This window comes from Chionomys nivalis, chromosome 1 (genome assembly GCF_950005125.1).
Source record: "Chionomys nivalis chromosome 1, mChiNiv1.1, whole genome shotgun sequence".
Taxonomy (NCBI): Eukaryota; Metazoa; Chordata; class Mammalia; order Rodentia; family Cricetidae; genus Chionomys; species Chionomys nivalis.
Window position 1 is genome coordinate 152,151,654 of NC_080086.1, and position 26,501 is coordinate 152,178,154.

Here is a 26,501-nt window from a genome sequence, read left to right on the forward strand (position 1 = left end):
TTGCACATCTTTAATCCCAGCACTTGAGAGGCAGAAGCAGGCAAATCTCTAAGTTCGAGGCCAGCCTGGTCTACAGAGTGAGTTTCATAACAGTCAAGGATACATAGAGAAGCCCTGTCTTGAAAAATGAAGAAGAGGAGGAGGAGGAGGAGGAGGAAGGCAGCGTGTGCTGTTTGTATTTGCTGACATGGATGATAACTCCCTGATACTCTATGAGCTCATGGATAACCCCCTGATATGCTATGAGCTCATGGATAACCCCGATACTCCACGAGCTCTTCTCCCTTCTTGCAGCCTGGTGTTCTGCTGAGGACTGAGGGAAATGAGTGGTGTGGTTTAACATCCTGGCTGCATACCAGCTTCCTAGCTAAATGGTCACACTAGGTACCCATGGTGCCCACTTCTACCTGCATGTGGCATCCTTGGTGTCCATTTCCCCTTATTGTGAGGACACAGTTGGATTGGATTGGAGCCCACCCTAGTGAATTCACTGAAACACTGATCCTCTTTGTAATTAAAGTCACCTTCGCAGGTAACAAGAGTTATGGCTTCAGCATCTGGTGGGAACACTAGGTTGTATGTAGTTTAGCCCACATATGGTAACACAGGGCTTCTCTATGAGACCCAGTTCCCATATTCTTGGATGTTCCTGAATATGAAACCCCATAATCTTCACCCTCCAGGACTCCAGGCAGGAAAGAATATGGACAGAGCATGTGGGTGTCCCTGTGTGGAAACCCAGAGCCCACCTATGTCGGTTATGTTGTCCGACTCCCTGTCAGTCGGTGCTCCTGGCACACAGTAGCTCACAACCATCTGTAACTCCATTTTCAGGGGATTCAACTTCCTCTTCTGGCCTTCATGGGCACCTCACACATAGTGGACTACAAGCCCCTCACAGCATTCATCATGGTTTCCGTCTCCCCCCTCTGGGAGGGTCTGCTCCATGTCACTGAGAAGAAGATTGAGGCCTAGTTCGCAAAGAGTCCTGCCAACTACGACATCTTTTCCCCTAGAATCTGACTGTTCAGGAGCAAATAGCTTCAATGGGAGAAAAAGAGAAAGACATGTTTAAAGAGAGAGAGCAAGCAGTAAGGGGGAGGGAGAGGCAGCAGCATGCAAGCCACGGCAATGTTCTAGTGAGCACCCATGGCTCGACGACGAAAAGTTTACACGTCTGACTTGAGTCTGTGGGGTGTGTCTGTCTCAGGCACACAAAACACAAATGACTTACAAAGGATTGTCTGAGCAGGAGCCCAAAGCCCTGGACCCTCAGTGCAAGTCTGCTGCCTTCTGCAGCTCCTGGGAACAACCACCCTGACCGGAGTTGGCCAGGTCCACCTGTAAGGGAAAGTCCTGGTCAAATGTCAGAGCCAGTGGTGCGTCCAACCTCCAGGGGTCTGTGGGAGTGCATGACTCTCTCCTAGTGTGTGGAACTTGTAATGGAATTGCTATCCTGCTACAACACGCCACAGCCCAGCATAACACCCCTTCAAATGGCAGCCTTGAATGTAAGGTTTGGGGCTTGTCTCTTGTCTGTCAAATTAGTGACTTCTAGGTGAGGCCACACATCCCTTCCACCCCTAGGCCCCTGGTCTAGGTGATAGGATCTTGTCCATGCCATGGTCACAGCCTCTTGGCAGTCTCTGTGCCAGGTGCATGACTGCAGCCCATCATGGATGTATGCCTTGGGCAGGCAGCAAAGCAGATGCATCATGGACCAGCCCTAGGGCCCAGGTAGGGTTCAGGTCAGTCACTTTCTTCCATGATTAAAAAAATCCCTGGAGCTCCAGGCAATGGCGGCACACACCTTTAATCCCAGCTCTCAGGAAGCAGTAGCAGGTGGGTCTCTGTGAGTTTGAGGCCAGCCTGGTCTACAGAGTGAGTTCCAAGACAGCCATGGATATACACAGAGAAACCTTGTATTGAAACCACCCATCCCCCAAAAAAAATTCCTGGAGAGAGAACAAGAAACCCTGCCTCAAAGTAGAAGGTGAGGATCATACCAAAGGATGCCTCTCACCTCCACACACACACCATGCCCATACTTACAGATGAACATACAGAGTGAGAAAGAGAGAGGTTTAAAGATAATAATAAGACCCTGAGAAAGTTCCAGAAGCAGGGTAAAGACACAGTGAAGTGGCCTAACCTGCAGATGATGACCTCACCAGCCTGCAGAAGCCCACAGAGCATCACTTAGCAACCAGATGCTCTGTGAGCATCCATCCTATTGCCTATCCAGATGGACGTCTTCCAGCCAGGGTCCTTGAAGCCAGCAGCTTTCCAGCATGTGCTACGGACCATATAGGGCCAGGACCATCTGGAATCCTCTGTGCATTTGTGGACTTCTCAGCACAGGTTCAGAGACTAGAGGCATGGACCTTGAATGAACTGCCCAAGGGCCCAAGTGTTGGGCTGCTTTAGCGGTCAAAAAAAGGTGACTCCTCAGAGCACTTTTTCTTTTACAGGCTGAGTGAGTATCCCCAACCCAAAAATCTAAAATCCAAATGCTCCAAAACCTGGAACTTCTTGAGTATGAACATGTTGACATGTGATAGGCCGCAGTCACAGTACAGACACACTGGTAATATCATCCGAAATTGCCTTCAGGTCGAGGGGTTACCATGTCCGTGAGACAGAAACGAATCAAACAAGTGTTCAGACTTGAGTCTCATACCCAGATAAGCAATGGAACATGCAGAGACTCTAAAATCGGAAAGAACAGGAAATATTAAACTCCCCTTGTGCCTGCACAACTCTCCATAGCCTCTGACCACTCTGCTGCCTGAACCCAGGACCCTCGGCCTTGGTCGCCAAGGAAACAGTAGCCTCTGGGACCCCTGTTCCAGTCCCTCTGCTTGCAGTCTGCTGAGGGAACCTGAACCAGAGGTTCTTGCACCTTCTCCTGCTGGGGCAGGGTGTACGAAGCCTCTGGGCTCTTTCCCTGTTGGGAGCACACCTTTGAGTGGCCCTTGGGCTTCTCTGAGGAAACTGCAGCCCCGTGCATTCAGAGGGGCAGTGTGCAAGCCGCTGAGCTTAAGAACAGGTGATCCTAAGGAAGCTGTAGGATGCCTTGCCTTAAGCAGCCTGAGTTGGTTACAAGCACAGTAAGGGAGTTGGGCCATAGGACGGCTGTGGTTGGATGACAGTGGGGCTTGTCATTCTATTCTAGAGCAGCCCTGTTAGGAAAGGTGGAGTCATGTTACAGAGAGCTTGGCCCTCCCTCTCATCATCGTCCGCAACCTCCCTGCCCCTGGGGATACTTGACTTTCCGCCCTTTAGGAAATCGTATCTCCAAACAGAGCCTGTGGGGTGTTGACAGATGTGACTCTGAATTATTTAAAAGCTGTTTCCTTAAGAATGTCATTATCATGAACACCAAAGGCTCCTCATGTGTCTGAGGCTTCCAACCACTCAGAGATGGAAAAAAAACACCAGCAGAGCCACATCTGTCTGCCACTGGTCCTGGCGTTCGTGTATGTAGATAGGCGTGCAAGGCAGATGCTGGCTCTGGTCCCATGTGGGAGAGAGCTGGGACCACAGGGGGTTCATGGACAATTGTACATCCTCTGGGTTAAAATGAGTGCCCTGGTAACATCACATGGGCTGTGTCTGTGGGCACCACACCCTGCTCATCTCTGGTCTCATTTTCAGGTCCATAGCAAGTTGAGGCCAGACTGGGGTACATGAAACCCTGTTGCTAAACAATTAAACAGAGCCACCTTGCCCCTAAAGTTCAGGGACAGGAGGCCCATGCTAGCCAGGGTCTTGCAGTTTTTCTATAGTCCTTGGCCCTCAGAGCCTTGCTCGTCTCCGGCCCCAGCAGAGCAGGACAATAGCCTGCAGTGGACCTCCTTTGGCACAGAAGTGACAAGCCAAATGGACACTCATCTGTTGTGGCATCTGTCCCAAGACAGTGCCAGAGACTTCCAGACTGTGGCTGCAGGGTGGAACTCTGCTCTCGGGAAGTATAGCCAAGCCTCAGTGGACAGCCTGGCCAACCACAGCCATGGGGAATGTCCCCAGTAACATAACGTGTGTATAGTGCAGGAAGAGAGGCAGGCACCGGTTCTGTGTCGTGGAGCCCGATTTATCCTCAACTCTTACAGCACACAGAGCAAGTTTGTATTTAATAACTACAGATTTCAAATATTTCAGGAACAGTTTGGTGGGAAGAAAAGAGAAACATCAGCCAGGTGTAATGGTACATACCTTTCCCAGCCCTGGAGACAGGGGCAGAGGCAGGTGAATCTCTGTGAGTCTACAGAGTGAGTTCCAGGCCAGTCAAGGTTACTTGCCTAGACACACTCGCATTTAAATGTCAGCTGGATCAACAGGACACAAATAATGCATTAGAGAGTCTCCTCATATGTGCTTGAGCTGAGAGATTTTCCTGGAGAAAGAGCTGCATGGGGCTGAGGTGTCTCTCAGTGGGAGAACACTTGCCTAGTGAGCATGCACACAGCTCTGGCTTCCCACCTCAGCTCCAAACAGAAAAGAACAAGAAAAGCTGCACCAAGGATGTTTTCATCCGGGCACAGAGTCATGGCATGAGTCGATGGAATCTGAATCCTCTGCCCTCATTCCTTCCAACACTCTTAGACCGTTTCTTCTTCAACAGTCGGAAATTTACATCCTTCTTTTCAGTCTTTACACTGCTGCTAACATTCCCCTGCCTCCCCTAGACTTTTATGCCAGTGTCGCACAGGCGCGAAGTCATTGAAGTGCTTTTACAGTCGCGGTGTCTGTAAAGCCATGAGGAACTTTTGCGTGTCCACACAAAGCAGCTAGACCACATCACACACCTCTGCCGCCCCTAGTGTAACGGGGGGTGAACTACCGCAGTGACGCTGCTGTGGTGTATGGATGGTACTTCTTCCAGCCCGAACACATCTGTGAGAGACGGTGTGTGTATTCTCCTGCTTCTGTGGTAACTGGACCCCTTGTTTGCGAAGGTGTCCCAAAAGCATTGGAGTAGGTGGAAGAGGAGGGTTCTAGTAACTCCACCATTTGGCTTAATTTTGTTTTCCATGTACAGGTGTTTTTTTCTGCATATGTTTCTGTGCCTTGGATGCCATGTGCCTTTAGAGGCCGGAAGAGGGCATTGGGTCCTCTGAAATTGAGTTACACTTGTAAGACACTTGTGGGTGCTAAGAATCTGAGTCCTCTGGGAGAGGAGCCAGTGCTCCTAACCTCTGAGCCATCTCTCCAGCTCCCTCCACCTTTTTAAAACTCCTTCCGCAATGTATATAACAACAACAACAAAAAAATGGCAGCCTATCTACCTCCAAGGATAACAATTAGAGGGGAATTTATTTCAAGCTTAGTCATATCCCTTGGCAGTTTTGCTAATGCCAAAGGGCCACAACCCTTCCGTGTTGCCAAAAAGTCCTTGCCCATCACTATGAGTTGTCCATGTCAATGCAGTGGTCCCAGGTCATCAATGTGAAGTCCACCTGCTGGCAGGAGGTCCAAGAACAGATAAGGTACTCAAAGATTTGTTTCGGTCATGTATGAAGCCTTGATGGGAAGGACGTGGGAACAAACACATGAGGCAGAGACCGAGGAGTCAATCCACAAAACCTTCTGTTGATTGTGAAAAGTCTTCTGGACCCCAGAGGCGCACACAGCAACCTTCTGGGAAGAGTCAGTGGCCAACTTTGAGGTCCCATTACAGAGTCTTGGATCGACAAGCTGGCACGTAATAAAGACCAAGTGAAGGAGCATAAGCCAAATGCATGGTATCCATACCCTCAGGAGTCTACAGAGAGAACCAGGGGAGACCCAGAGACCTCACTTCCTGCAAGCACCTCTCAGGGGGCTCCCCCTGAAGCACCAGCAGCTGACCAGTGTGCCAACCACAGCATAGCCCTTCATGAACATAGTGCCCCTGAGTGTCAGACATGCACAGCAGCCCAGCACAAAGTCCAGCACGATGCTGGAGAGGCTAGCGGTAAGACCACCTATCTGAATCCTGCCTTCAAGATGCTCAGCATCTATCCAGGGACTCAGTGAGAGTCATGGCTGAAGAACAGACCCTCTGGGTCACAAGCTGTCAAACTGACTATAGCAAGGAAGCCTAGGGGGCTCAGAGTGAAAAGAGATCCAGTTGAGGGGATCAAGCTAAAAGCCTTTATTCTTCTAGGTCTGCTCTTTGAGTTAGCTGAGGGATGTAGCCCAGGGTTTACGGGTGGCCTCTGCCACAAAGAGCAAGGACAGAGAAGAATGATGCATGGGGGAGCAATAAAAAAAAAAGCCAGTGAAGAGCAGTGAGGGTGGGGTGCTGCCTGACCAGAGCTGCTAGAGAAGCAGTGTGTACATCTGTCTGTCTACTCAGCCTGGGGAGTTATAGCCTACAGAAAAGAAACCACAAGCCAAGGACCAGGCAGCCCCCTTCCCCTCCAGATCAGTTGCTTGTGGTTTCCATTGCAGTCTGGTCACCAGTTTTCCAATGATGTGGCGTAGGGGTGAGCGCCCCAAGCCCCAGGGCCATGTGGGAACAGCCCGCAGGCCACGCAACCCCGGGAGTGGCTTCCTGAGCAGTCATTTGTCTCTGTGGGCTCACTGTGTCCAAATCTGATAATAGCTAATTCCACCAAATATTAGAGGGGCTCACATTTAATTAAGGAGTGGCCATGTGTGTGCTGCAGCCCGGAGGTCCCTGCTGCCCCGAAGTCAAAGGCAGAGTCCTCCGGGAATGCACCGATCTTTTCTTATTTCTCCTCTGAGCTCCTGCCCTCTTTGAATGCAATTAGGGAAACAAATAAACTAGCTGAACCCAGCTCCCCCGTGAGACCACCAGTTCTCTGCTGATAAACCCAACTGCGTGGGCAATCATTAAACGAGAAATCTAATATTTAACTAAATTTAATAGTCTGTTGCTTTGGTGCTCTTCTGCAGAAGGTAGGATTTCAATAGAGAGGAGGGAGCTATTCAAAGGCAGCCTGAATAGTCAGTGAGCGATTAGAACTTGCTACGCCCCACACAAGGCCAGACCTGCCAGGGCCCGGCGTGGGTGATGGGTATTTGGCTGTGTCTGCATTCACTCTGGGAAAGCTGAGCCTGGTGGGCAACTGCATACACTGATGATCTGGGTTTGCACCTCTCCATCCAGAACAGCATGTAAGACTGTAGAGTCCCGTTAGAACCAGTTCATATAAATCAGACAGACGTAAAGAGAGGTGGGCCAATTGTGAGGGGCTCTGAATTGGTCCTGGTGCTTACCCACTTCCATAAATGAAGTTCCCATAGCACCCTGGTGGCAGAATCTGAGTGAGATCCATGTACCCATTTTGTTGGGCCTTTGCTGATTGTACCAATACCCATGTGCTCCCATGTTTGCAGCCAATCTGTATTCACCTGCTCCAGATCCCTTCCCTATGATATGCCTAGGTCAATCACGCATTCAGGCAGAGTGGTGGCAATGGAAGGCTCTTCCCAGGTTGTCTTAGAGCCGGGATAAAAAAAACATGGCCAAAAGCAACTTGGAGAGGAAAGGTTTTATTTCATCATATAGTTCATCCGGGGAACTCAGGGCAGGAACTGAAGCAGTGGCCATGGAGAAGAGCTGTGTACTGGCTTGCTCCTCGTGGCTTGCTCAGTCTATACTCTATAGAACCCAGGACCACCGGCCTGGGAGTGTCACCACCCATAATGATCTGGGCCCTCCCACTGCAATGATCAGCCAAGAGAATGCACTACAGACTTGCCTACAGGCCAATACCATGAAGACATTCCCTCTCTCCGCTGAGGTTTCCTAGTCCCACACGACTCTGGCTTATATTAAGTTGCCATAAAACCAGTCAGTCCAAGGATTATAAGGGACCTCCATGTGCTGAAGCATTGAGACAGGATCTTAAGGTCTGGGCCCTGATTCTTACACTAAGCTTGGGTCTGGGGCTATCAGTGAACAGGGTCGGAATCCTGGCCCTCATGGAATAGTAACCCCCATACATAATTAGTCTTTCAAGCACCCAAGACTCTACACTCAGTTTTCTGAACGTTTGTTTCCATTGTGTTGTTGATGTCACCCATAGAGCAGGGGATGGTTAACTGTCAGCCCTGTGTCCTCAGGCATCCTGAACTCTGGGACCTCACAGAGCCTTAGGCTTCCTGAGACCCCTGGAGGATCTCTCAGTCCTGTTTCCTTTGTGACTGTCCTGGAGGGGTAGCAAAAGGCCACCCGGGGTGCGAGGGAAAGCCTTAGGCAGAAACCCAGGGTTGGCAGCTGTCTACGGTGAAAGTTGGAGCTGAATGGTCACATGTGGCTGGTAGCTTGCCAGTCATTTTCAGCAGCTTATCAGCTCATCACAAGCATGGGAAAACTCCCATGCCCCACCTTCCCAGGAGGGCACCATCCCTGCTTCTGTGGATGGTGATGATCCTGGAGACACCCACTGCTGTGTGTCACCCAAAAATAAAATCAGTGACCACAGGAGCCATGAGTTAACCATCGATTCCTTTGAGGACCGTGCCTGTGGGGCAATGTCTTTGTAAAGGGGTCATAAGAGACCCCAGCACTCTTCATAGGACCATGGCTTTAAAACATTTCCCAATTCCAGCCTTCTGGGGAACTGGACAAGCTAAAGGCAGAATCCCCTGAAGACAGAGTTCCCTTTTACATTGAGCCACAAGCCAACCATACATGTAATTTTAAGGAAAGAAAAGAAGCAGTCAGGTATTGGTGGTGTGCGCCTTTAATCCCAGCACTTGGGAAGAAGAGGCAGGTGAATCTCTGTGAGTTTGGGGCCAGCCTGATCTACAGAGTGGGTTTCAGGACAGCCAGGACTACACAGAGGAAACCCTGTCTCAAAAAACAAAAACAGAAAGCGAAGAAAAGAAAAGCAAAACAGGGCTGGAGAGATGGCTCAGTGATTAAGAGCATTGCCTGCTCTTCCAAAGGTTCTGAGTTCAATTCCCAGCAACCACATGATGGCTCACAACCATCTGTAATGAGGTCCGGTGCCCTCTTCTGGCCTGCAGACATACACACAGACAGAATATTGTATACAGAATAAAGAAATAAAAAAAAAAAAAAAGAAAAGAAAAGAAGCAAAACAAAGAAAAGAAAAGAAAAGAAAAGAAAAGAAAAGAAAAGGAAGCCCAGTGTGTTTATTACATATGAGATGGCGAAATCGAGTCTCACAGCCATTTCAGCAGGTGAACAAAACAGACTTTCTCCATTCTAGCTCAAGAAACTGTCGACAGGGAGTTTGTGTGCTGTAACCTGAGAAGAAAGAGCCCTGAAGAGCCGTGCAGATTAGTCACAGTTCAGTTACCCTAAGAAGACAACCTGCGTGAGAGAAGCCAGGCCCTCAAGTTGCCAAAGGACTTTGCTATCTCTGGCTATGGTCACCAACTCCAAGTCTCAAAAGCCCAGATAACTTATAGGTTAAAGTAAGAAATCTGAGGGTGGGGTGGCTGATAGAAGTGACAGTCCAGTGACTTCTCTGCTGTCATCACCTGGTTATGGTGGCGATTTTTCCCCACAGATAACTAGTATTGCTTTTCCTGAACCCAACTGACTTAGAATGGGTCATACCAATGACACCTGTCGGGAAAACAGAAGTATATAGAGAAGGAGGTGGAAGGATCGAGTACAGAGATGTACTCTGATGTGCCCCTGTTCCTGATTTGAAGTTAGGATCATGGGGCTTGAATGAGCTATCTGGTAAACTCATCTTCTCGTTCTGTGCAGTGGCAAGCAACCTCTGGGGATATTCCTGCGAAGCAGTGGGGAAGACATGTGAGAACCTACAGCCCACATAGGTCCCAGAATCCAATGTGTCTTTGTTTTGCCCTTTCCAGAAATTTTTGACTTGGAAGCAAATGAGCATGTGCAGAAGGCCATCAGTGATCGGCAGATGCCTAAAATCGAGTACCGGAAAATCGAGATAGAAGATTACAGTAAGTACCACGTTTCTGCCCTTAGAAAGGTCAACAGAACACCTTGGAGCTGGTGGCAACAAAAAAATATAGGCAGAGCTGGTGGTTTCTCTCCTCGAGAGATCAGAATGGAACCTCGCCTCAGGTTACCACATCCGGGAGAACGCCTTCTGTCCTCTATCATGTCGTCTTCCTTGCTCAGTGTCTTGCCTCCAGATGCTGGCTGTGAGCTAGTGAGAGGCATCCTTGACGCTGGAGAGATGCATGCAGGGGGTCATTGTCACTGCCTGAGGCGTTCTTGACACTGCTCCCTGGGCTTTGCTTTCACACTCTAGCCACTGGCTTGTTTCTTAGGTACTGCCTTGGCACTAGGCTATGAGAACCATCCTGTTTGCTGGAACCAGCTGGTGGCAGCTAGCTCAAAACCTCATCTCTCAATCTGTGTGGCCCCCAGTTCACCCTGACTGACCCTGAACTCATAGCTGCCCATTGTCCTTAACCCTAGAAAGCCCTAGTGTTCAATATTATCTCCATTTCTATCCTTTCTAGGTTCTCTTGCAACTGAATACAGCACTGTTTAGTTAGCTGTTACTTAGACCCCCAAAGCTCAAAGGTACCCCTAGTCATTCATTCGGATCTCTCTTGCCAACATCTCTGCAGTCATGGCCAGGCCTCAATTCCTGGGAGGATTCTACCTGATCCACAGTCATTGACAGAGCTCTGGCTGGAGAGGAGAAGGTGGCCAGACTTAGGGAAACAGACAAGACTCGCAGGAAGAGCAGGTGGAACTATATATACCTTGCAGTCATCTAGAAGTAGAGCCGTCTCTACGACACCTGCATCTGCTCTGGCTCGTCAGTGGAGCCAGTGGTACCGGACTGTGTTACCATATACCCTGTGTTCTGCAGCCTAGACAAGGTGCAGCCACCTGCAGGCTGCACACTCCCAGGAGCAGGAAGCAAGTACCCCAAGTGGCACAGTACGACCATATAGTGAATGCAGTAGGACAACTCATTTACAATGGAAAGCAAATGACATGGGTGTTCAAAAAAGAACAGAGATTGAGCCGAATTTTGTAGGAAGGTTGCGTGCACTGGACCAGGGGTTGTAAACAATCCCTTCAGTGGGCTTTGGGTTGACATAGACATAACAGCATCATCCAGAGCACAGTTTAGGCAAGAATAAACATGCTTTAGGGAGCCCCCTGTGGGCTCTGCCCCCACCAGACCCCAAGCATGGCATGACGCCACCAGCAGCTCACCAACAACCCTTGTGGTCCATCCCAGACCACTCACCAAAACACCCCAGGTCCCTCATCAAGTCATGTGAGATCACACTACTTCCAGAAATGCTTATGTTGTCCCTGATGTCCTGTAGGAAGCCCCATCCACCTCTGGAGTCAGGAACATGGAAGCTGGCTAGACTGTGAGTCCAGTTCCCTCCAACCCACCCCAATCCAGAGACTTCCTCTTGTCAAAGCTCTGAGAAAAGGACAAGGAAGGGGGTAGGTAGCCTCAGGAGGAAGAAGAATTTAAAAAACTGCACCCACAACTGAGACCATTTACTCTGGCCAAGAACTGCATCTATGCTCTGGATATTGTCCTTAGCATGCTGCTCTGACCTGCTGCAACATGTCCTTGCTCCAGGCTTTTGTGGCTAGGTTCCAGTGTGACTTGCCTCTCTGCTAGGTCTCCTCTCCCTTGCAGTTCCAAAAGCCCCTTCCTCCTCATTGCTCCGCCTATGGCTGTCATTACATCTTCACATTCTGGAAACTGACATCATCACCTTCCCTTAGGAAAGCCACTAAGGGCCTGTAGGAACATCGATAGCACTGAGCCCTGCTTCCAGGCCTCCCCAGCACTGTGGCAGGAGAGGGTACCAGGGACCAACAGGTCCACCAAGGCCTGGCACGGGGAAGCCACCCTTTGGAGCAAAACGTCTGAACCACATTGATCCCTTTCCCTAGACCTGTTTACAGTTTTGTTCTTCATTTCCGCTGCCAGATAAGGCTTCTTGGGAAAGTAAGTGTTGCGCAGAAAGGCTTCTTCAGTGTGGTCGTCGGGCAGGCAACTACTTCCAAAGGTCCACCCCCGGTGTGACCACACCAGGTTTTGTGGCTATCTCTGTGATACCCTGCAATGCCTGCCTCTCTGCCAGTCCCTGAGCCAGGGATCCAATTTGCAAGCCATTAACAGTCAGGCTGAGTCAGTAATGAAAGGCTGTCTGGGAGCAGGCTGCCAGGGCTGGGGTGCATCTGCAGTCACTGCACTAGGAAGCCACTAATTCCCATTTAATTGCTGGGCCTTGGTAATCTGGGCTGTAGTTACCCTCAATAAACAAATTCCTGCTGGGGCAGTGAGGCTTGTTCTGGAGGTGGGCTGAACAAAGAAACTGGAGTGGGATAATTTCCTGAGACTTGATTATTACTGCCCCCTCCCCCGCCATCTCATGCTACCGATGACCAAACCCAGTGACCTTGGTGGCCACAAGAACAGCACAGCTACTACAGCTCCTTCTCTAGAGTCCAGTCCTTGAGGATCCAGCAGATAGTCAGACCTGCCTGGTATGAACCTGCAAAGTCACTTGTCACAGGAGCGAGGTGACCCTCCCCTCTCAATTCAGCACACCCCTCACTCCAACATACCCCTTCACCTCAGACTAGTCCTCTTCCAGAACACCTGCTCGCAGATCGACATCTGTTTGGGCCGGCGAGCTGGCTCAGCAGTTAAAAGCATTAACTGCTCTTCCAGACGACCCAGGTCTAATTCCCAGCACCTACATGGCAGCTCCTAACAGTCTGTAACTCTAGCTCAAGGATCCAACACCGTTCTCTGGCACATCTTTATCTCTCTCTCTCTCTCTCTCTCTCTCTCTCTCTCTCTCTCTCTCTCTGTGTGTGTGTGTGTGTGTGTGTGTGTGTGTGTGTGTGTGTGTGTGTAAAACCCCCATACACATAAAATAAAAATAAACCTATTCATCTCTGGTGCCTGGCTGACCCAGCCCTCCAGGGTTCTCCCTGTGTGGAATTCTGCCACCAGCAGGTACCTGTGAGCCCTGAGAAAATTAACACACTTCTTGTGTGAAAAAGTGACATTTGCGCTTCAGACCAGAGAGAGTTTCAAGGCCAGTGACCTGCCCAAGGGCTCACACCCAGTTGTGGAAGCTCCCTGTGTGGACTTCCCTTCCCACCCCAGGGTGTCCACAGAAATGCAGACACAGAACCAGGGTGCAGAGTGGTTCAACCTCCTAGCCAGCTGCCCCTGACCAGGCTGTGTTTCCCCTGTCCCCAGACTTGCCAATGCAGATCCTGAAACCGGCCACCTTCACCGACACGGCCCACTACCCCTTATTGCTGGTGCTGTAAGTATGACTGCCTCTTTCTTTCTCCGGTGCCTTCTTGGGACTCAGCAGTGCAGGGGAAGGGGATGGTGAGCTCTTAAAGGAAGAAGTCGGATACATGATGCTGCTTGTTTAGTTCTAAAGATAGGTTGGTTGGTCAGCAAAGGATGGATTCTTTCTGTGACTCCTGAATCTGCCCCACAGAGGTAAAAACACAGTCGGGGCACCCAGGTAGCAGTGGTGTGTTTCTTATCACTGTGCTGAGATTATGAGAACATTTCTGTCCTTGACAAGTATATAGAACCATGGTCCTATAGGACTGTATCATCTAGTGACATCTTGGTATAGCTCAGCTTGATGTTTATACCACGGCCCAGCCAAACAACACAGTCCTCACAACACAACCCTGCACGGAACTGTGTAATAATGACACAAGAGCCACTCACCCGTATCTGTCTTCACCGAGTCCAGCCCTGTCCTTAGCACGGGCCATTTCCCATGGTAGACATTTCCACTGGGAATGCTTTTCAAGCCACAGCCTGGGCTCTTCAATGGAGAAGGAAAGAGCCAAGTACAACGCCCCCACCCTCCTCAGGGTGAGAGCTGCGAATGCCTGTTTCCAGGAGAGAAGCACCTCATTCTTCAAACTGGGGAAGTCACTGCTCCAGCTGTATGCTGGTTCTTCCAGCCTCACCATGAAGAAGGTTTCTAAGTTAACGAGCCACTGGAGGAGTCCCACATCCTGGGCTCTCAAATGGCAGGCATGGGGGTGGGAGCAGACCAAGGTGTGTCAAGCCTCAAGCAGACAGGAAGAGTGTCATCGTGTTGGAAATGCTCACCAGAAGAATTCAGGAGACATAGTGTTTGCCACACAATATGAGAACCTGAATTCTATCTCTAGAAAGTATACTTTTTAAAAAGCCAGACATGGTTGTATATCCTGTAAGCCCAGCACTGGGGAAGCAAACAGGAATGCCCTTGGGCCTCCCTGACATGGCCAGCCTAGCCTACTTGGTTGAGTTCCAGGCCAGTGAGAGACCACAACAGCACAAAACAAGTCACATGGTACCTGAGGAATAACAGCAGAGTTGATCTCTGGCCTACACACACACACACACGCACACACACACTCATCCTTGAGATGACTGGGGTGCCTTAGGAATCTCTCAGGTGTATGTGAATGATACCTGGCTCACCCATCCTAGACAGCAGAACCCAAAGCAAGGAGTGGGCATAGGGTACCAAGTAAAGGAAAGACACACACCCCACAGAAGAAACCTTCTCAGATGCTAAAGATCTCTCTCTCCTAGGGATGGTACCCCAGGGAGTCAGAGTGTGTCAGAGAGGTTTGCGGTGACCTGGGAAACCGTGTTGGTGAGCAGCCATGGAGCAGTGGTCGTCAAGTGTGACGGCCGAGGAAGCGGCTTCCAGGGAACCAAGCTCCTGCATGAAGTACGGAGGCGCCTGGGATTCCTGGAGGAGAAGGACCAGATGGAAGCTGTGAGGTGAGCAACCATGAGGACAGGGGTGGGGCAGGGAAGATGGCGGGGATGCTCTCAGCAGGGGCTGCACCTTGGGTATGTCAGCCGCTGCTGCTGCCACCTATACACACATCCTGTGCTGGCCCTCACAGAGCTCTGTGGACAGGGAGACGGCCAGCAGGATTCTCCTGGAGGCTTCCGTGCTGGCTTCCACACAGCTTGGTGGCTTCCATATTGAACTGATCTAAGCACAGGATCAGAGGCCAAGACTGAGCCGGGTCTATGTATTAATCGCTTTTATTAATCTCTGTGGCCAAGTCCCTCACAAGCAGCTCTTCCGGGATGAGAGTTTAATCTAGGCTCACAGTTTGAGAAGATCCTACAGTGTTCCTGGTAGCAGGAACCTTGACTGGGAGACCTCGAATCTCACTGGGTCAGGAAACAGAGAGGAGGGAAGTGTGGCTAGGCAAGAAACTTGAAGGCCCACCTCCCAGTGGCCCACTTCCTCCAATGAGGCTTTACTTAATAAAACCTCCCAAAATATGCCACCAGCTAGGGACACATGAGCCTGTGGGGGACATTTTATACCACTGCAGTCTACCTGGCTTCTCTATGCTATGGCTTCTGTGGGTGGCTGTGCAGTCATCTCCAGAAAGAGAGGGGGGAAGGAAGGGAGGGAGGGAGAAAGGGAAGGAGGGAGGAAGGGAAGGAGAGAGGAAGGGAAGGAGGAAAGGAGGGAGGGAGGAAAACCAGAGAGAGAATATGAGTGGGGGTGGGGCAAGGCCAAGGGGTCTCCTCACTACATAAAAGAGGACCCTGTAAATATACGGGCAGCTGGACAGAAATGCCCTCTGGACTCTGAGCAGTGGCATTCAGTTCTCACCCTTCTCCACATGCTGTCACCAAGTCAGTGAGCCTCACCAAGTGCCACCAAGAAGAGAAGGAGCTCAGTACCAAGGATCAGGTGCTCAAAACCATGCTTTACAATGTCCCCGAAATTTTAAAGGAGCATGAAGAACCTGCCAGGATCTAATGGGTCTCCAGGCTCGCTCTGGGTGGGGGGCTTACAGCACCTAGGACTGTGAATGTGGCTGTGCACTGAGAATGAGGTGAAAACAGTCCCCACCACCCTCGAGAATTGCCGGTTTCAAAGGACAAGGAAGAGCCATGCGACATAGGCCATCTTAGCTGGTGTGTTCATAAGCCTAGGTATGACAGGAGAGTATCGGCTGGCTGAGTTCCCATGTGTGCTGGAGACTGCAGCTGATCGATACTCCACACCCGAAGCTCCAAAGCTTCCAGGAGAAGTCTTGACTAGCTTTTTAAAAACATGTTTTTTATGGCTCACAAAGGACCTTCTTCATGGAGTATTAGCTACCTTTGTGTCACTACAACCAAAATGCTGGAGGAAAGGACTCAAGAGTGGAGGGGTTTGCTTGGCTCACAGTTTCGGGAAAGACAGTCCGTCGTGTCAGGGGAGGCATGCCAGGGTTTCTGGCAGTGGGAGTGTGTGCAGGTTGATCTTCATCTGGTGGTTGCTCAGGAAACAGAGCTAGACTGGAACCGAGGCTGAACGACAACCTTCAGAAGCCTCCCCTTGCTACTTCACTCCCGCCGTCTGGTACCCACCTCCTAAAGGTTCCATGGTTTACCCACACAGCCCCACCACCCAAGGAACAAGTGCTCAAGACTCACAACATGAGCTTGCAGAGGAGAGTTCAGATGCAAGCCCCATCAGGGAGTGTGAGCCAACCAAAATAGACAAGACAATGTCTTCAGATCCCATGCATCTTACAAACAGAAATCCCATGGGACTGGAGTGATGGCTCAGAGATTAAGAGCATTAGCTGCACTTCCAGAAGACCCAGGTTCAATCCCCAGAACCCTCATGGTAGCTGGTAGTTCAGAACTGTCTCCATAAAGCCAGTTCTGGAGAACCCAATGCCATCTTATGACCTCTGAGGGTATTACATGCATGTCATACACAGACAAAACCTCCATACACACAAAATAAGAAGGCACAGACAGGAACATCTCAAGAGCCCAACCATCATGGAAGGCATGTGTGTGAGGTTGCTTTTGACAGAACTCAGCAACACACACACACATACACACATACACACACTTGTATTTGCCTTTAAGGCAAGGAACCTTGTAGGCTCTGAAGGTCCATGGAGATGGTGAACCCCAGGACTAGAGCTCCAAAGACCAGTAGTATCAATGAAATGCAGGCTCTGCCAATCTATACCGCCAAGCTGGACAGTCTCACTTCCGAGTGACTTTTCTCAGCTGAAGGTAGCCATGACTATGATAACATCAGCTTCCACAGTCTTTCAGTGTTACTAAGTGGTCAGGACAACAGAAGACACTTCCAGAAAAGAAGAAAGAACTCCTTGACTAGAAAGCTGCCAAGTAAGCTTCATTTCATCTCCCCAGACTTAACCCTGCGTGATCCAGAACCAACACCAAGAAATAGCCTAGGAGTGAGTTCAAGGCTCAACATCAGCAGCAAGCAGCTGTATCATCAGACAGGAAGCTGGTTTTCCAGGACACCAGGTGGCCCTGATTCTGGCTGTAGGATAATTCCCATCAGAGGAAGGACTGGGACAAATGAGCACTGGCTTCTGTCTATAAGGAGGAGGAGTAGGTAGGTCACTGTCAGTGACCCACAGTACACAAGACAGACTTCCCAGGGAAAGTGAGGAGGTGTCTCGACAGGCTGGGGTTAGAGGGGTCTCCCAGGAGCCATCGTGGGAGAACTGTCCTTGCCTCTTGCCCTCCAGCCTGGCCCCCCTCCCTGTCTTCTCCAGCTCTTACTTCATCTCATCTGGTTTAACTCATCCCACTGAGGCGCAGTGTCTCCTCCCTGTTACAGAGAACCCCAGAGAAAGATCAGGAGTCCTTCAGACTCATCCTGTGAGCCTGTGGTCCCTAGAGTCACTTCCTCAGAGCTCAGGGACAAAGAGCTGACAGCTGTTTTCATCCATTCTTTATAAACAAGGAGTGGTCTCTATAGCTAATCCAAACCAACAGCAAACATGCTCTAGAGAAAAACCAGTGATGTCCTGTCTCAACCCTAGGCGCTCACAGAACAAGAGCCCATCTCGTCTCAACCCTAGACGCTCACAGAACAAGAGCCCAGGAATGGCTATAAGACTTGGCAGATTTTCAGTGTGGAAGGAGGAGACAGAAGCCAGTCCATCATGCTAACTCCCTGAAGCTCTCTAGCTCTGGATGCTTCCACCTGCTCATAGACCCCTGGAACCCTGGATATAAAGTCCCCTGTAAGGTCACACAAACCAGCACCTTGGTAGAGAAGGGAAGGTGTAAGGTGGGGTAAAATGGGCAGGGCCTCTGGGGCTCCCTGCTGCTTCTAAGGCTCAGTTGGGCACCTAGAAGTTCCCCAGAAGCCTCATTAGGGTACCCGTTGCATTTAGAATGTAAACAAAGTGAGCTCCAAATAAATAAGTGAATAAATAAAAGGAACAAGCAGCTGCATTTAGAATCCCAGGATTCTTTTTAGTTTGAAGAGGTTCTTCAGGCTGGTCAACATGGCTGTGGACTATGGGCTGTAGAGGACACCCGCCTAGATCTCACGCCTCTCTTCCCTCGGCCTGCAGGACCATGCTGAAGGAGCAGTACATTGACAAGACACGGGTGGCCGTGTTTGGGAAGGTGAGTCATGCTGTCTTCTGCCAGGGCCTCTGGACCCTGGAGGTTAGAACTGTGCCTCACCACTGTCAGCTTCCTTCTGAGTCACTGAGGTCACCTTGGGCCTTGGGGGAGGGAGAGAAAGGAGAGAAAGGACAAAGGGAGAGGTCAGTGACTGCAGCAGTGCGGGAGAGCCTATCTTTGGCTTTTGTCACATGACCTAGGAGAGAAAGCAGGTCAGGCCCTCATCAGAGAACTCCACTGAGCTCCTAATTTCTTCCCTTGCCGAGCCTGGTGAGCTCTGATGGGCACTCCAGGAAGAGGGACCAGGAACCAGGGTGTGGACAACTTCCTGTGTACAACCACAGTGTGCCCCACCTTTGCTCAGATGGAAGGAAGACTGTGGGTTCCCTGTGGCTAAACCAGAGCAGTTTTCACCTGGCAGCTCATGGCATGGCCTCAGCGGCCCATACAGGCTGCAGTGAAGGCCCAGGGATGGGAATTAGGTGTGTAAGGTGTGCTAGGCCACCCTCCCTTCCTCAGACCACCTAGACTGGAGAGCCCTTATTCTCAGAAAGCCAAGAGCTCATGCCTCATCTCTTTCCTCGTGGAAGCCCCACCCCTTCAATCAACACCAGACTATACCCCACAGACTGGTGAGCCGTGTGCACTGGGGGACCTGATGGTGTCATATGGAAGACCCCAGAAACAGGCAGAACAGAGCCTGTTTCTGCTCATGGCTCTCACCTAATACCTGACAAAAAGCAACTTGAGGGAGAAAGGATTTATCTTGGCTTCTAGCTCCATGATCAGGGAGGCATGGCAGCCATGATCATGGGAGTCTACGTTACATCTCTGAGGGTAAGGGGTCAGGAAGCAGAGAAAGCAGAGGGACTGTGGCCAGAGGTAGAGTTGGTTGTGACCTTATTATCTTAACTGAGCTAGGATCCCAAAATTCCTTCTTATTTAAAGAGGGTGTGCATGACCCAATCAATGCCTGCCAGCTAGGCCCATGTCCCAAAAGTTCATTGGTCTTCTAAAACAGTGCTACCAGCTGGGGCCTCATGTTCAAAACGTGAACCTGTGAAGTCACTTCATCCGAGCTTTAATCCACCTGAGCACCTGTGGAGGCAAGGCCTCAGGGAAAGTCATCAGTGGGCTCCCCTCAGAGGCAGAACAGAGCCTCTTGATAGCCCTGAGGCTTGTTTCTGGACACTTCTGCCTGTGAGCAGCCCAGGGCCATAGATCACTGATAAACTTAACTGGCATCAGTACTCAGTGCACCCCTAACCCTCACACCCCTGACTTCCCAGCACTCCAGTGGCAGAAATGAGGGGGTCTTCATGAATTTCACTCTCCCCAAACATATAACAATGTCCATCTAGAAGGAGAGCTAGCCTGGCCTTATTCCTTTGCCTCAGACAGTAACACCTACTGGGACTTTGTTACTTTCTCTGGCCACAGCAGGCCCAGGGTCATTCGATTGTCAGTGGGTTTTATTCGAGTGTGGCCAGCTGGGCTATACAGTCAAGTGTGCCATGTGGGGAGGGACCATGTGCCTTCAGATGTCTTCATCCCCACACGGCTAGAGCTAGGCAAGCAGCAGCTTGGGTTACTTGCCAGATCTTTGCTTTCCTGTTCTGCCAAATGGAGCCTCACACTTTGTTTAGTAGCCCAGGTCTGTTTAAGTTTTGTTTGGCTCTGTTTAAATGTATCTTAAACAGAAGTTTTGTAAGCCTCCAACTCGGGTTCCCCACTTGTAAACAGAGACTGCTTTTTCATTTCCCAGCCATCCAGACCCGAATAATCACACACACACACACAAAAATGAATTAATTACAGTATGATTTTGTTGTAATAAGAGCGGCGGGCTGCGTCCCGCCACCCGGCTAGCTTTATACCCGAAATAATTACACGGAAACTGTATTCTTTTAATCACTGCCTGGCCCATTAGTTCCAGCCTCTTATTGGCTAGATCTTACATATTGATCTAACCCATTTCTAATATTCTGTGTAGTACCACGAGCTGGCTTACCAGGAAAGATCTTAACCTGCGTCTGTCTGGAGTGGGAGAATCATGGCGACTCCTGACTCAGCTTCTTTCTCCCAGCATTCTCTCTGTTTACTCCACCCACCTAAGGTTTGGCCTATCAAATGGGCTAAGGCAGTTTTCTTTATTAGTTGAAAATAACTCCTCCATCATTTCCCCTTTTTTTGTTTAAACAAAAAGAAAGGCTTTAACTTTAACATAGTAAAATTACATATAACAAAATGGTTATCAAGTAAAAATTACAGTTACAATATTTATATCTATTTTATCTCTTATCATAACTAAGGAAAACTATAACTATCTATCCATTCTTCAACTCCATCAAAGACTCCAGAAGGATATAATATTACCTAAGTAAACAAGAAATCCAAAACTCTAGAAATGACAGAGACATCTCATTGCCTGGACAGTCACCCAAAGTTCCTCTGTACCGTTGGGACATCCATCTTCAGCCTGCAGGCCCATAGTATCCAGCAGACATTTTCATCAAGCAGGAAATTCCAAAGACAGTTTAGTCACTATCTGTTGTGTCCTGTAGAATGTCTCGCAGACTCTTTCATGAGTCAGGAACCCCGAAAGACCATCTCACCTTTAGGCAAGTTCAGTAGTCCTCTCTCTGAGGGTTCTCTGTGTCCAGTTTATGCAACAGTCCAGGCAAGAGCAGTTTCTTGCCCAAATGGCTATCATACTCCATAAGGAGCCTCTTCGATGCCCATCTTCCTCTTGAAGTAGATTGGTGCTGTCAGGAGCAGACGTGTCTCATTGTCATGAAAAGTCCTAAGTTATTGAAACATTTAAATGCCATATTCTGCAGTCTTTGAAAGATATGAAGAATGCCTATCTAACTGAAATATATCTCTATATATCTAGAAAATCTAACTAACATGACTACAAATTTGACTATTATTGATGATTATTCATTAGCAACCTATATTTCCTAATTATACATTACATTTTTAAATGAACTACACAATCACAATACCTTAATCAAGATCAGAAATACATATACACATAACAAAATTGACCTTATAATCCATACCAATGCAAATTATTTATATCTATATCATATCCCCCTTTAAATGTAAAAGAATATTCATAAACAATATTTGGGAATATGGGCGCAGTTTTTTTCTCTCCAAACTGCTTCCTGCTGAATGGGGGTGCTGTATTCAGATCTTTCATGGTGTAACCTGTGTGTCAGGGTCATCTCAGTCGGCAGTTGAATGAAGTAATTTTTTGAAGGTGTTCACAGCAACCTTTCAGGAGGGCGTGGTCTATCATACCATATCGGGATAGACGCAATCCACAGAGTCTCATCCTCTGTGAAAACAAAAGAAGACCCTCTCCAAAGCATCATATCCTTAGACCCATATTCTGAAATCATAATACCCTTATATCCATTCTGGTTTAGCTTGGCAGCCCATATAATGAAATGTCTCTCTGCACTTAGCTCCTTTACAGTCAAAAATTTTAAAGAAAACACAATAATACAAAGAATCCAGACTCTCTGTGAATTTTCCATTTTTACGTGGCTTATTTTTCTTTATTTCTTTTAATCTATAACTATCTGTACTCTGTCTCTTTAAAGACTTTACCCTTTTTTAAGACATTAACTTTATTCTTTATATATATATTTTTCTCTCTCTCAAGCCTTTGTACATTCATCCAACAGTGTCTGAATCAGTTCTATTGTGAATCTGTAATTTTTTTACTATCCAGGAGCACTTTGTTTTGCGCTTTTAAATCACTAAGCGCTTAAGAATCTAAGCTGTGACATTCCTAGGTCAAAAACAGGTACTGCCTGCTTGCCCCGCCCAGTCCAACATGGCGGAGCCGCTCGTGCCTCTGATCCTTGCACATTGCACCAGTAGCGTGGTGGAGCTGTTTGTGCCTCTGAGCCGCAGCACAAAATGACTTCCTTTTAGGCACACAGTGAGTCTAGTTGCCATCAAACAAATCGTAGCACTTTACTCCAAATGCTCCATTCAAAAGCTCTGTCTCCTGCAGGAGCCAGAGATTGCAATGGCGGCACAGCCCAGGAAGCCGGCATTTTAAAACAGCCAGTTTTTTCCTGCTGCTGAGTCAGGACAATTTCTTTGCGGCACGCAACCCAGAAACAGCAAAAAGCTGTCTTAAATTCTCTCTCTCTCCTTTTCAAGCCCTCTCAGGTTTGACGTGGAGTTCATTATCATGCTGGGCGCCACTCTGTTGTAATATGAGCGGCGGGGCTGCGTCCCCGGCACCCGGCCGCCCACATGGCTAGGCAGAGGCAGGCGGATCTCTGTGAGTTCGAGACCAGCCTGGTCTACAAGAGCTAGTTCCAGGACAGGCTCCAAAACCACAGAGAAACCCTGTCTCAAAAAATCAAAAAAAAAAAAAAAAGTCGGGCGTTGGTGGCGCACGCCTTTAATCCCAGCACTTGGGAGGCAGATGCAGGGCAGCTCCTCTGAGAGACAGACGCCATGCTCTCCTCTCCAGAGCAGACACGATGAAGCTCTGACCCAGGATGGATGTAGGCTAGAATCTTCCCGGTAAGCACACCTTGGGGTGCTACATACATGAACAGAAATGGGCCAAGCAGCCGGGCGGTGGTGGCACACGCCTTTAATCCCAGCACTCGGGAGGCAGAGGCAGGCGGATCTCTGGGAGTTCGAGACCAGCCTGGTCTACAGAGCTAGTTCCAGGACAGGCTCCAAAAACTACAGAGAAACCCTGTCTCGAAAAACCAAAAAAAAAAAAAAAAAAAGAAATGGGCCAAGCAGTGTTTAAAAGAATAGAGTTTGTGTGTCGTTCTTTTGGAGCATAAGCTAGCCAGGCAGCCATGAGCCGGGCTGTGGGAAGAGACCCGCAGCTCCCCACTACATTATTTAGCCAATGGCTCAAGTGTATTCCTAACTAGCTCTTATATTTTAAATTAACCCATTTCTGTTAATCTGTGTATCACCACGAGGCTTTGGCTTACCAGTAAGGTTCTTGCATCTTTCCCCTTTGGCAGTTACATGGCATCTCTCTGACTCTGCCTTCCTTCCTCCTCTATGTCTGCTTGGATTTCCTGCCTTGCTATATTCTGCCCTGACATAGGCCAAAGCAGCTTCTTTATCAACCAATGGTAATATAACAGATTCACAGCCTACAGAGGGAAATGCCACATCATCCACCTCCCTTCTCTCCCAGGGCCCCCAACACGGGCTGTCAATTCTTTATTAGTGTTATTATACCATAGCCTCTGTGTGTGTGTGTGTGTGCGCGCGCGCGCGTGCGCATGCGTGCGCACATGCACACACATTATGACATAGTTAAGGAGATGAGAGAACAAGTTATAAAAGTAGCTCCTTCCCTTCCCCCATGTTGATCCCAAGATCAACTCAGGTTTTCAGGCATAGCAGCCTGTGCCTTCACCAACTGAGCCATCTCAGTGGCCCCGGGTGCCATCAACTGTTTCAGTACTCTGGCATTCTGTGACCTTTGCTCTTGTTTCATGAGACATGTGATTCTGAATGCAGCCTGGCTCATGTGTCCCCTCCTCACACCATGAGGGCATTTAAGGCCAGAGCGCCTGTATCTGCTCCACACACCCAAGAGGACATCTATGAGCTGTATCCTGAAACCTCTGGCCAGAGACGGTAGGCCACCGTGCAAAGTGTAACTATCCTGAAGATCCACTAGGGAAAAAATGCTTGAAAGAAATGCAGAATGGCTTGAAGAAACACGTATAGTCCTCTGACAAACAATACTGCTTCCTAGGAAATGACGTGCTGAGTGCCATGGTACACACCTATAACCCCAGACTTAGGAGTCTTAGATAAGGATGAGAGTTCAGGGTCAGCCTGTGCTAAATAGTAAAGTCTTGTCTGCAGAGGATGAGGAGGACAAAGATGAGGGAGAGGGAGGGGAGGGAGGAAGGGAAGGAGGGAAAGAGGGAGAAAGGGAGGGAGGGAGGGAAGGAGAGAGGGAGGGAGGGAGAGAAAAAGTAAAGAAAACTGAAAGAAAGACTTCAATTAAAGATACTGACAAGCTGGGTGGTGGTGGCACACACCTTTAATCCAAGGACTCAAGAGGCAGAGGCAGGCAGTAGTCTATGAGTTCAAGGCCAGCCTGGATTACAGAGTGATTTCCAAGGCTACACTGAGAAACCCTATCTCAAAAATTAAAAAAACAAAAACACTACTACAGTACATTATAATATAACAAACTAGACACACTATCAAACCAATGGGGAACTTGGTATGATGTGATTGTCACCCAGGCTTCGTCAGTTATGAGGTTCTCCACACCCCATGTTGCCATGGTCAGCACACCCAGGTTTGCATATACATGCATGCACACATGTACTCACACACACACACATTCATATAGCTACATGTTTACATACACTCTCACACATACATGTTTATACAACATCAACATTTACACATTCATACGTATGCATTCACATATGGGCTCACATGTTCACACAAGTAGACATGCTCAGAATGTCCATTCATATGTGTACAGCTGTATTTTCAGCTGTATGCCCATACATGTAAGTACACACACCTGCATGTTATTATGTTCCTTTGCTTATATGGTCACACACACACACACAAATTATATATATATATATATATGCTCACAAATGTTCACCTCTCCCTCCCTCTTTCTCCCTCCTTTCCCTCTCTCTCTCTCTCTCTCTCTCTCTCTCTCTCTCTCTCTCTCTCTCTCTCTCTCTCTCTCTGTCTCATACACCCACTTACTCACATATGCCTTCTGCATCCACCATTTGTGCCTAGTTCTCTCAACTCATTCATGCTCAGGGGATCTGTCCTGTCCCCTCTGACTTTTCTCAGCAGACTGTAACACTTGGAAGGTACCAGACAGTGATGGGCACAGCTTCAGCTAGGAGACCCACACCAGCAATCAGGCCACATGAGTGCTAAGGGCTCACCCTACCTGCAGGACACACATATGAGTTTCGTGAAGCCCTGGGCTGGGTGGCGTGAAGGCCTGTTCTCCACCCTGTCACTGAGCTCTGCTTCGGCTTCTGTGGGATGCACAGACGGGCGCTGGCTGTAGATGAGGGAGTGGAAGGGAGGCTGGACTGGAATGCTGGACACCAGCTGGACACCAGCCTTCCTCTGTCACCATCCGAGGCAGAGAACACGGTCTCTGCGATCACATAGACGATCTCTGTGTCACTAGGCGTACTTATCCCAGGTCTTTGGGCACTGGGTGCTGAAGAGGGGGAGACTGAGTCACACAACATGGAACTGGGGAACTATTTAGTGTCTTATCTATCGCCCAACAAGGATATTTAAAGCTCAGATCTTTGAAAAGCTACACAAACACACATACATATTGGGGCTGGCCCTCATAGGCTGAGGCTAGTTTCCTACTGAGTTGTGGAAAGTGACCCCACCCCTTGCCTCTTTCTTTTCCCTCCTATGTCTCCTAGGATTATGGTGGTTACCTGAGCACTTATATCCTCCCAGCCAAGGGAGACAATCAAGGCCAGACTTTCACCTGCGGCTCGGCGCTCTCTCCAATAACAGACTTCAAACTCTATGGTAATGGCCTTGATGAGACCCAAGGTTGAGCTTGCAGCATAACCCCACCTTTCCCTTCAGCGCCTCTATGCCCAACAGCAAGCACCCCCAGTGCACAGAGACCCCCTGGGACAGGAGGGAAGTCTCTAGCCATTGTTTGGAGTGAAGTGGGGTCAGCTCACTAGTAGTCAATGATCGCTCTCCAAAATCCAAGGCCAGCTCACAGTAATGACTTCAGAAAAGCCTGTGCCTACAGGTGGGGAGGAGGCAGGGAGCAATGCCTCGGCCATCTTTCTGCTGCTGCAGGAATGTGTGTGCCGGGCAAGTACAGAGGGGAAAGGAGGGAGGAGGGGCGAGTGCTTTTACACAGACCACGCTGGTGATGGTGAGGCTATTACTACCCCCGGGATATGGGGGGGTCTGAATAACTGGGCTCCTCTGCCTGCCTCCATCCAGGTCCACAGATAGTACCTGGCCATACTTCTTTGTGCAGAGCGAAGCTTCCCAGGAGTGGGACTAGAGCTGGGGAGTGGGCCATCAGGATGACTTGTTGTGGGGTCCAAACAGACC

The 26,501-nt window shown here is 49.2% G+C and overlaps 1 protein-coding gene across 4 annotated transcripts in view; it reads left to right on the forward strand.

The window, feature by feature from the left end:
• The window catches only part of Dpp6 (dipeptidyl peptidase like 6), an 887,986-nt gene that overhangs the window by 855,341 nt on the left and 6,144 nt on the right, over window positions 1-26,501 (forward strand). For all 4 annotated transcript variants that reach the window (XM_057791926.1, XM_057791942.1, XM_057791918.1 and 1 more), the window contains exons 18-22: window positions 9,811-9,909; window positions 13,179-13,248; window positions 14,538-14,732; window positions 18,329-18,383; window positions 25,841-25,952. In XM_057791926.1, coding sequence (XP_057647909.1) covers window positions 9,811-9,909; window positions 13,179-13,248; window positions 14,538-14,732; window positions 18,329-18,383; window positions 25,841-25,952 — 531 coding nt within the window. The remainder of the gene's footprint in view (window positions 1-9,810; window positions 9,910-13,178; window positions 13,249-14,537; window positions 14,733-18,328; window positions 18,384-25,840; window positions 25,953-26,501) is intronic.